General features: G+C 42.5%; 1 protein-coding gene across 1 annotated transcript; it reads right to left on the bottom strand.

Annotated features, from left to right (window-relative positions):
- Positions 1 to 70: 70 nt before the first annotated feature.
- On the bottom strand, positions 71 to 10,644 carry dhx29 (DEAH (Asp-Glu-Ala-His) box polypeptide 29). The gene is made up of 28 exons (XM_034896571.1): positions 10,393 to 10,644; positions 9,678 to 9,751; positions 9,248 to 9,361; positions 8,999 to 9,128; positions 8,756 to 8,895; positions 8,526 to 8,675; positions 8,290 to 8,416; positions 8,040 to 8,198; positions 7,512 to 7,686; positions 6,997 to 7,117; positions 6,490 to 6,873; positions 6,128 to 6,394; positions 5,845 to 5,988; positions 5,026 to 5,202; positions 4,679 to 4,819; positions 4,439 to 4,583; positions 4,234 to 4,354; positions 4,015 to 4,099; positions 3,673 to 3,761; positions 3,182 to 3,310; positions 2,977 to 3,052; positions 2,137 to 2,361; positions 1,906 to 2,042; positions 1,549 to 1,639; positions 1,162 to 1,461; positions 957 to 1,088; positions 684 to 780; positions 71 to 426 (listed from the first exon to the last, which is right to left on the bottom strand). The coding sequence occupies exons 1-28, from the start codon at positions 10,568 to 10,570 to the stop codon at positions 380 to 382; spliced, it is 4,155 nt and encodes a 1,384-aa protein (XP_034752462.1). The 5' UTR covers positions 10,571 to 10,644; the 3' UTR covers positions 71 to 379.
- Positions 10,645 to 10,683: the final 39 nt, after the last annotated feature.

The raw sequence follows: 10,683 nt of genomic DNA, 5'->3' as shown, positions 1-10,683 counted from the left end.
GCTATTTATTATTTATTTAATAGTTAAGGCAGTACTTCATTTGGTCTACCAACCATGACAGATTGAAAGGTTCAAATAAAAGAGTTTACAGCTTTATTTCCACAACATTTGGCAACATAATTTTCTAGTTTTTCCTCTTGAATTTCAGCATGTAGTTTTTGCATTTCATATGATACAGTTCTCCTCAATGTGAGTAAGAGTTCCCTGTAACCATCATTTCATCGTAAGGACGTCTGCAGCCGTTGTTCATCCTAAATACCAGAGCAATTAGGAAGCACTTTGTCACCAGGTCTACTGGACATAGGTCTGTTGATAGGGTAAGAAAAAGGTACTGATGCAGGTTCTTCAGTGGCAATTTACATCCTTTTGTGGTCCGATGTCACTCTGATTTGATCAGTTCTAGAATCATGTGGATGGTCCTCTCACCTACAGCAGACAGAAGAAGATTTTAGCCAAGTCTAGTTCTAAATTTCACAAGCACTGCTTAGCCATGCCTGACAAACTGCAGAGAGCAGAAATGCGGTTGGTTGTTGTCAGAATGGATTAAAAATGTAAGCCGTTCAGTATTTATTCACATTTTTTAGGTTTTGCTGTACGGCCATGGGCACAATAAACAAAAGTGTTTCACGATATGCTGCTTACTCTGCTTTAAAAAAAGGCCATTGTGTGATGCTTAAGTTTACCTTCAAGATTCATCCTCGGGTTCTCCAGCTTTTTTTCAAGCAAAGAGTCCATTAGTTTCCTTAGGTGTTTGAAGATCACACCAATTCTTACAGGAGCCTTTAGGAGTAAACAACATGGAATTCAATTAAAAAACTATGGAAGATCCATTTTAATTTAAGTGCAAGGACGCACATGCTGCTGCTACTGAAGGGCATTGCAAAAGAAAGGGAAATGGGCACAGGAAGTCATGGACAACTTTAACAACTCCAGAGCAACCCCTGATGACCTCTGACCTGGAAGTGGATCCATCCGTCTAGTGTGATGAGCCTTTCTCTGTGCTGGATATCGATGTCGCCTCCAAACAACAGCATGGGGAATGGAGGTACCAGAGTGGTGTCACGCAAATAGATCTTAGTGTATTTCACCTGCGCATAAACATTTATTAGCACAAATAGGATTTAGAGATGAGCAGATATTACACACACACTTCACCCATACCTTCTCCTGGTACAGCAGCCAGCCGTGTGTCTGCAGGTTGCGGTTAACAGATGAGGGGTGGACCTGAGCCTTGCCTTGGGGCGTCTCCACCGTGCAGACCACTCGCTCCAGCACATCCACAGAGGGGGTGCACAAGACTCGGGCCACGCTTTCGTAGAGCCCCGCCGTCAGCACTGCGTTCAGGACCGAGATCTGCTGCTTGGACAGCGACGCTGTCTGCGGCTTGGAGCGAGAAGAGGAGCTGCGAGACGACCAGAAACCAGCCTGCTCCATCATCTTCATCAGCTCGTGCTTAACACCCTGGATACAAGATGTAGTCAAACATGGGGTTAGGCAGGGGGGTGGAAGAGACAGATGTGCCTCAATGTGTGCATGTGCATGTCTTACTTCTATTGTAATGAGAGCTGTGCGATTGAGGAAGTGTTTTCTGCAGTACGACAGTTCTGTTCTTTGTCCGTCGGTCTGTGAGTTCTTCCACCTAACAGTATCACAGGTTAAGAGAAGAAAAGGTCATCCGAGAGAAGAGAGAAATATTGAGCTCCAAGATTTAAAAAAAACTTATAAATATCAAAAATATTTGTTTTAATTTGATACGATTTTATCCAAGTAGTTTTCTTGTTGAGGGCAACAAACACCTCACTGACAGTAAATGTTGTGTGTGATCAATCTGACAGGCTTCTAAAAATATAAATATAAGAAAAAAACACAGTATGTTTTTAAAGTCAAGCCTTTAAAAGTCCATACCCCAGATATGCATTGTATATCGTCAGGTGATCAGAGTTGGCCAACGCCAGGGCGGCTTTGGCCAGATTAGCTTCGTCCTTCCTGTTCATTGGTGTGGAGAAGGGAGACTTCTCTGAAATGGCTGCCGCAATGGTTGCCTGAAACAAATTCCAAGACTGAGATCTTCCCACAATTACAAAGAATCATAGTTAGAGTTATTTGTTTTCTGAGTAAGGAGGCAGTGGATCGTACAATGGGCTCCAGGCAGCCGAGAATGGCTCCATAGATGAGCATCTTGCCAATCTTAACATTGACAGGCAGACTGGCCAGGTGGTGTCCCAGAGGGGTGAGGAGATGATTGTCAGGGTGACACGCACCGATCTTCCTCAGCAAATTGACGGCGTTACTGACCGACTGGGGCTGAGGAGGATCCAGGGCCCGGCTCAGAAAGTCCTCTGGAGAGCCGTACTGACATTTCTACGGAAGGGAAGAGAGAGGGGAGTGAAGAACGCATTTACAGAAGCTTTAAATATGTTGCCCCTGTAAAAGGAGAAATGTTTAACCAGGGTTTCTGCATGTTTCACCAAGTCAAATTTAAGATTTTTTTGTAATGACCATTTAAAATAGAATTTAAGACCTATATCAAGACATAACCCCCCCCCCCAAAAAAAAAGTCTGAGTCCGAAAACATCGCTAAACTTGCACTTCCCCATGGCTGAAGAATGTAATCGGTTTCAAAAGAGACTTGTGCAGCCTTGCAACCGGCTGTAATATGAGTTGCATGTTGGTACATACATACATGCATACATACATACATACATACTGTACATACATACTGTGTATACATACTGTACATACAGGGAATTATATTTGGAGTAGCAAAGAAAGAACTGCAACACCCCAGAATAAAAAATAACATTGTAAAGCTCTGCGAGAGCACTTCAATGAAAACATTTAGACTAGTTTCCAATTATTTTAGACATAGAACACATTTTTCAGCGAATTAAACCCTTTTTAAGATCCCACGGAACCCTCTTAGCTTTGTGTGAATTTTTATTTCTGTGTCTGTGTCACTCAGTGATGTTTATATACCATAATATGAAGGCAGAGCTCCTCCAGTGGGACCCGTAGTATCTCAGGAATGGAATAATTCATGAAGGCGTCAAACCTGAGGTAAAGAGGGTCAAACAAGAGTGGAAAAGATCAACACATCCTTTATTTTGATATGGGAAACAATTGGTTTTCTTGCTTTGTGTTCCCATTCCCATCTCTGCATAATGAATGATGACCTCCATACCTGAATTTTGGGTAGAGTCTAAAGCAGAAGCCGTTTCGGACACGTCCTGCTCTCCCCTGCCTCTGGAGGGCGCTCGCTTTGGAAACAAAAGTCTCCACTAGAGAACTCATCTGGCTGCTCTCATGGTACCTGAATGACACAACAGACCAGTTTCTCTACAACCGAGTTCATTTAAGATTTTCCCATTATTGTAATCATAAGCCATGCTGGTGGTATGGTTCTAGGGCTGGGAATGTTGGTCTGTCCATCACTGATCCAGACTAAAATATCTCACCAACTATTGAATGGATTGCCATGATATTTGGTTCAGATATCCCTTGTTCCCAGATAATGTATTTTAATAGTTTTGGTGATCTCCAGACTTTTCCTGTAGCGCCACCGTGCGGTTGATGTTTTCAAACGATCCGTTCCAAATTAATAGACAATCATATAATAGCATTACTGGTAATAACATGCAACTTTCATTTCTGGTGTTGTTCATAAGTCCTTACTTATTTTCTTTAGTCTTTCCAGTGTCGATGACAAACACGACGTCGGGAATAGTCACACCTGTCTCTGCAATGTTAGTCGACAAGACAATCTAAAAAGACACAAAGCAGAGAATAGCAGTAACGACTTTCAGGACGTTTTCATACATTTGTTCAGCCGCTTAGGAAAATTACCAGAGGGTATTAAAATGTTCTTTTCAAAACCCAAAACCCAAAAAATCTGTTATAGTGTGAGATGTTTTAACAGAAATATAGCTCTATATAAAAAGGACTTTGAATATTGCATTACCTTTATCCTTCTATTTTCTTTTTTTCATTGCTTGATTATACCACATTCAGAAGTACCTTTCTAACTCCAGCAGGTGGCACTGTGAAGGCAGCAGCCTGGTCCTTTGATGTGAGAGTCGAGTGGAGAGCAACAATCTTGAACCTTAAAGAGACAGTTAGAACACATAGTAAAGCCAATAAAAAAGTAAAAGGTACAGTTTGTGTGTTTCACTATAGTGTGTTTGTTGCAAGTCCTATTATGAGTGTATAGTGTATTAGATCAGTTTGTGTAGTTACCGTTTTTTGTCCCTGAACCTCTTGTCTGAGGAGAGCAGGTCGTAGACTTGCTGGATGTGAGCCAGACCTGGGAGGAACACGAGAACGGCTCCATCCAACTCTGCAAATTGTGGGGATTTGTCTGGCAGAGCACAAAAATACAGAAATTTAACACGCAAGACCTCAGAATGTGTGGCCTGAAAACATTCCTGATGATGGGTTGTACCTAAGTAGTCGATGAGGTCTACGAGTAAGTCCATGTTGATCTTATTAGGGTTCATGTACTGCAGCACCTGCCGAGTCCTGCTGCTGAAGTGGTCAAGATCTGGACCCAGATCCCAGCCGGAAGCAGATTCCTTCAAGATCACCTCCTGGCACAGACAGCAGCAGGTTACACACACACACACACACACACACACAGATAACACACCATTACAATTGTACTGCTGTAGAAAGCCAACATTACCTGGTGCTGTGATGTCTTGCCACCTTTCTGTGTGATAGAGATGCTAACTTCCTCCTCGTCTTCAAGAATTTTCTGGCTGTACTCCGAGTCCTTTTCCAGGACGTACCCCGTCTGTTCCACTATGTCTTCTAAGTGGTACACCTAGTGAAGGAACCGCAGAAGCTTCAAAATATCCTGTTTCCTTTGCCATGTCCTTGAAATACATGTCACGGAAATACATGTGTGATGGGACTTAAAGCAAAAACAGACTCAGCTTATCCTTGATAACCAGGTTATAATCCTTTAATATAAAAAAAGGAATAGTTAAATGACATATACAAGTAAAGACAAACTAAAGCTCCTCTAACCTCCACTGGGAAAGTCCTGCCAGGAATGCTGATCACTGGGCAGCGGTTGAAGTAGTTGGAGAACTTGTCACAGTCTACTGTGGCGCTCATCAGGATCAGCTGCAGGTCAGATCTCCTCAGGACAACATCTTTCAGAATGGTTAACAGGAAGTCTGACTGGACACTGCGCTCATGGACCTGAGATGGAGGTAAGGAGGAAGGAGGGTGAGAACAGACTTATCAACTCGCTGTCTTGTTTGTCACATTCACATTGAAGGTCTGTGGATTGTTAGGGAATGGATAAGAGTACAAGACTAATGGTAGTGTGTGTGTGTGTGTGTGTGAGGCAAAAAAGGTCAAAATTGAAGTAGCTGAACAAAAAACATTAACAGCATCAAAAAAATTGTAACTGCAAGTGTGGTTGACAAAACGTTATTTAACAAAATATACATAAACCTGGGTAGAGCTGCAACTAAAGCTTATTTTCAATGTGGTTTGATCTGTTGATTACGTTCTCAAATGCGTGATTTCTTTTGGTCTATGTTAGAAAATGGTGAAAAATGTTGTTCAAGCCAAGATGACGTCCATAAATGTCTTGTTTTGTCCACGACTCAAAGGTATTTAGTTTACTGTCACAAAGAAATTAAGAAACTATTTACATTCAAGAAGCAGGAATCAGATACATTTTACTCAAACCATTTAATTCATTATCAAAACAGTTAGCAATTCATTTATAAGTTGACAACTAATCGATTAATCACTGCAGCTCTAAACCTGAAAGTGGAAAAGAAACTTATTATATGGCATCACACAGGTTGTGCGTTCAGGAAATGCTAGTACCTCGTCTACGATGACGTGCGTTAGGGAACTGAGGTGTCTGTCATGTTGTAGTTTCCTGAGCAGAACTCCAGTAGTGCAGTACAGAAGGCGGGTCCACTCCCCAGACTGATTCTCCATCCGGATCTGGTATCCACACAGCGACGACTAAAACACAATGTCAGGATGAAACAATCATTAAGTGAGGTGACTGTGACAATCGCATCAGTTTCCATTATTGTTTATACAAAAGCTAAGTAAACGCTTTTATATTTAAAGCCTATCAAGCCAAAACATTATTTTTCACCTTCGATCCCGGCCCATCTTCGCAGCCCAGCTCCTCGCTGACTCTGCAGGCCAGGCTCATGGCAGAGATCCTGCGGGGCTGCGTCACCACGATGTTGCAGGGCTTTGCCACTTTGCCTCCTGTTAACAGCTCTTCCAAGAGGAACTGCGGGATCTGAGTACTCTTTCCACTTCCTGTCTCACCCGCCACCACCACCACAGGGTGGCGCTGCAGAGCCTCCAGGACACAATGCCGGTGTTGGAAGACGGGAAGCTGCTCTCGCTCTGCCTGGAAAGGTTAAATTATTTGGGTTTATGTTTAGGCATATTTAAAAGGAAAACATATTTAACCTGGTAAGACAACAACGATTTGAGTGTATTTACCTTCAGTTTGTGGGCCAGTGAGGACTTCTTCAGCTTCATTAAGAGCTCTCTGGATGCCTCGAGTGCTGCTTCCCTCCCCCCTCTTTTCTCACTCTTGTCCTCCACTTCTTCTGCTCCTTCCCCAATATCAAGACCTGCCAGGTTCTCCCAGGATTCTTCAGGCTCTTCATTTCCAGCTATGCCCAGCCCCAACTGGCCTTGGCATCCAGACTCTTGCACTTGGTTTTGGTTCTGTTGCTGTTTGAGTCTGGTCAGCAGTCGGGAGATGAACTGGTCCCGAGGTTTGTTAGCAGCAATGCGACTCTCTTCCTGTTGCTGCTGTTCGCTGTCCCTCCACTCCAGCCACACATCTCTGTAGGTTGGAGGAAGGAGCTGGTGCACTGACTGGAATGAGAGATTGAGAGAGATAGATAGGTTCATTAGGATTAAAAAGAAGGATAAAACAGAAAATGTGAGGTCAAGCAGCACAGGAAAACAATGGTATTGTCTGCTGGGTCACATTATTACCTGTCCTTTAACAAGGTTGTAGAGTGCCAGTGTGGCTGCCAGATGTTGCGCCTGCATGCTATCCTCAGTCAAGATAATTGGACAAACCTCAAGAACATCTTCTGCTCTTTGAACACGCACCCTGATGGACACAAAGACATCAGATCCATTCAAAATATATCTAAATGTAGTTATAAGCCGACCATAAACATTAGGATCTAAAATAGCGCGATACTACTGCAGATTTTTTCATTCTCCAATTGATGTAGCACAAATGATTGATAGTTTTGTAAGATTATATTATAGAGCTACATTCAAAAGAATGTATGTCTTTGTGAATGGAAACAAGGACACTGAAACATGCACACACACACACACACACACACACACACACACACACACACACACACACACACACACACACACACACACACACACACACACACACACACACACACACACACACACACACACACACACACACACACACACACACACACACACACACACACACACACACACACTTACTTACTTACTTGGATCTCCAGTGTCTACCAGCAGGCACCTTGTGGAAAGTCGGTGGTGGACTCTTGGGCAGGTTCTTTCGGACCCAGTCAATGAGGAACTGTTTGGGGGACTTTCCTGTCCAACTGCGAGCTGTGTAGTCAAAATTGCGAACGTCCTTTGGCTCGTTCTTTTTCACAACTGGAACTGGATCAAAAGAAAAATGAGACAAAACAAACATGATGAATTTGTGACACTTTTTTTGGAAATCCTTTTTTTTTCCCCTCACAGCCTCATCTATTATTTGACCTTTTGTACATCCACTGTACAAACAGCTCCACAAAAGTCCCAAATGTGTATCTCTTGTTCTGTTTTTCCTTGAGCTATTGCAGTGCTGCTATATAGTTTATTGGACTTGAATTGTGACAATACAATGTGAAGCATTACAATGTGAAGCAATAGTATGTTATGTGTTACATTGACTATGTCCTATGAAACACTTTGAACGTGTTTTGTTAAAGTCACTTGGCTCAGATGGGGTTTATCTGCCAGATGCAAACCTTTCTCCGCAGGAGGGGCCTTTTCAGTTTGTTCAAATAACTTGAAGCTGAGATCCTCTTTGTCCTCGCTGACAGGAAGCATCTTGTTTTCCCTTTGAGGCCCGTCTACAACCTTTATAGCTGGATTGAAAATGGGGTGGGACTCCAGAGGCTTCATTTCTAGAAACAGAAAATGTTTTTATATACACAAGTCAAAAGTGAATAAGAAGAAATTGTAAATATGTACATGTAAGAGTCCAAGCCCACTTGCCTTGCTGTATGATACGTATCCTGTCTTGTGCCATCCTCTGGCCCGCCTTGTCTCCTTTTGTCTTGGCAACAGCTGCCATTTCTTTTGCGTCATACAGTTGAGCAGTAAGGACCAAATACCTGTCATTCTACACACACAAAAATAACACAATTAGTACACCATGCTAAATACTGAAGGACATTTACTACACTTAAAAAAAAGAGATCTCAGCTGTAAGTTGCTTTAATTTTACTCACTGGATCAAACTTTTCCTCCAATTCAGGATTGTGTGCCTTCTTCCCAGCTTCCTTCTCCTCCTCCTCCTCCTCCTCCTCCTCATCACTGCTCTGCTCTGCATACCTTAAGATCCAATCTTTTACGGTTGCAGCTTCATCCTTCTCTGTTGCCTAACCAACACCAAGTTTCAATTTAGTGTGACAATTCATCTCTTTCCAGCCAACACACACTTGTAAATGGGCACACAAACCTTAACAGTCTCTTTGCGGGTGTTGCTGTGCCCTTTGGGGCTCAGGGCTGCTGGTTTCTGCTGAGCAGGAGGCTGGAACTTGGGCCTGCTCTTCTGACTCTCCTCCTGCATCTGCTGGGCAAAACCATCCGGCAGCTCATCTGGTATACAGACAATACATTAGGAAAGCCAGAGTTTTAACAGCCCTGTCTCCTGAAGAGCTATACACTAATGACATCAAAATGACTGCTGACGCTCTAATACCATCTTTAAGGTTAAGGCAGAGCCAGTCGAGAGCAGAGTGGAGATCCCCTCCGTACAGCACACTACTCTTCATCGACTCCTCAATGTGTTCTCTCTTAAAGTTGAACTTCTGCAGAGCTGTGTACAGGTCCTGCATCCACAAACAAGACAACCTGAATACAACATTCGGTCATGGAAACAGATTTATGTGTATTATCTGTGATTATGTGTATTATCTGTGAAGACTCAGATGGATGATTTTGTCTTAACCATCAATTTCTTGTTCGTAAGTCTGCCTGATATGGGCCCTTTGTCCCCATTCTCTTCTCTGAAGTCATTGATCAGCTTTATGATCTTCTTCTCCAGGTCAGCTTGGATAGCAACCTGTGTTAAAGAATGGATAAAATCTTGCTTATTTTTACAAAATGTTTGTGTTTTTTCAGCATTAAACACAATGCATAAAATGGGTGAGATTTGCAGATGAATACATAATGGACTATTTCAGTACGTGTAGCAAATAAGTGTGTTACAAGCTTGTAAGAACAGCTGCAACTTTCACTTGACATAGAGAGAGAGACATTCTGTGACCCTGCACCATAAACATTAAGTACTCAGGTGTGAGATGTTAAATGCTAAGGGGACAATGCTTAAGTTTAAAAAAAGATTAAGTACTCAGTCAGTTACTGGACCAACAACTTACTTTAAGAATCGACTTGTCCGAGACTCCAGCTGTGTCAACCTGGGCAGTGTTGGCAAGACTGTAGGTCTTTGGAGCTGGAGGAAGTCAAAAATACAGAATTGCGTCAGTTCAAAGGCATTGTATGTTGATGCCAATCCAGATGTCAAGTTTGTCTACTCATCCAGTTCATGGACATCGTAATTGTTTCACGGCTGATTTTCTTTTTTTCCTCATTTCTTGATTATGAGATAAACTGTTTAGTATGAAAAATGTCTAATTTACTGGCAATTGGCCATTGCTGGATAGATGAATATCTGAATTATCCATTAGGGAAATTTTTTTTCACAGTTATCAGTGCCCAACGTTTTTTATTCCCATTTGTCAAGCTGTCACAGCAGCAAAGTGAATATAATATGAAATGAAGAAAGGCAAGAGGGGCATTTGTGAAACTGTTACCTGACAAATGTTGGTATACTTGACAAATGATAAAATAAGGCAAATAAGGCAATATATCCTATATGCAAAAGGTATTACAGTGAATGGACAACCCTACACTAATATGTATCATAAATACAACGCACGCATCTGCATACAGGGTCGAACATAACAGCTACATCTTAAAAAATGGCAACGTCAACAGCTTTCAGCAATTACAGTTATGTTTCTGAATCTGTGACACCAGCTAGGTAATACAACTGTTAACACATCATCCAGCATGGCTCAGACACCACACAACCTTTTGACTTGTTCTCTTTGGCTGGTTTAGCCGGCTTGTTGTTGGCTGGCTGTTTCTTTTGCTCCTCTGCCACGCCGTTCCCCGATGCAGCAGCACCAGTCCTGCCCGCCGCTGTTGCTGCTGCCGGGGCCACCGAGGTAGCGGCTTGCGCCGACGATTTCTTCTTTTTTCCACCCATTGGATAACCAAAACACGGCCTGTCTGTGGCTCTTCTATTCCGCTATGCGATTCCAAGTCATCAGCAAAGTCCTGAAATGTTGTGGTTATAAAAAGAAAGCTACAGCTAATGTG

Source organism: Etheostoma cragini, chromosome 16 (genome assembly GCF_013103735.1).
Source record: "Etheostoma cragini isolate CJK2018 chromosome 16, CSU_Ecrag_1.0, whole genome shotgun sequence".
Lineage (NCBI taxonomy): Eukaryota > Metazoa > Chordata > Actinopteri > Perciformes > Percidae > Etheostoma > Etheostoma cragini.
Note: the sequence above shows the minus strand (reverse complement) of the source record. Positions and strands in the feature narration are given on the sequence as shown.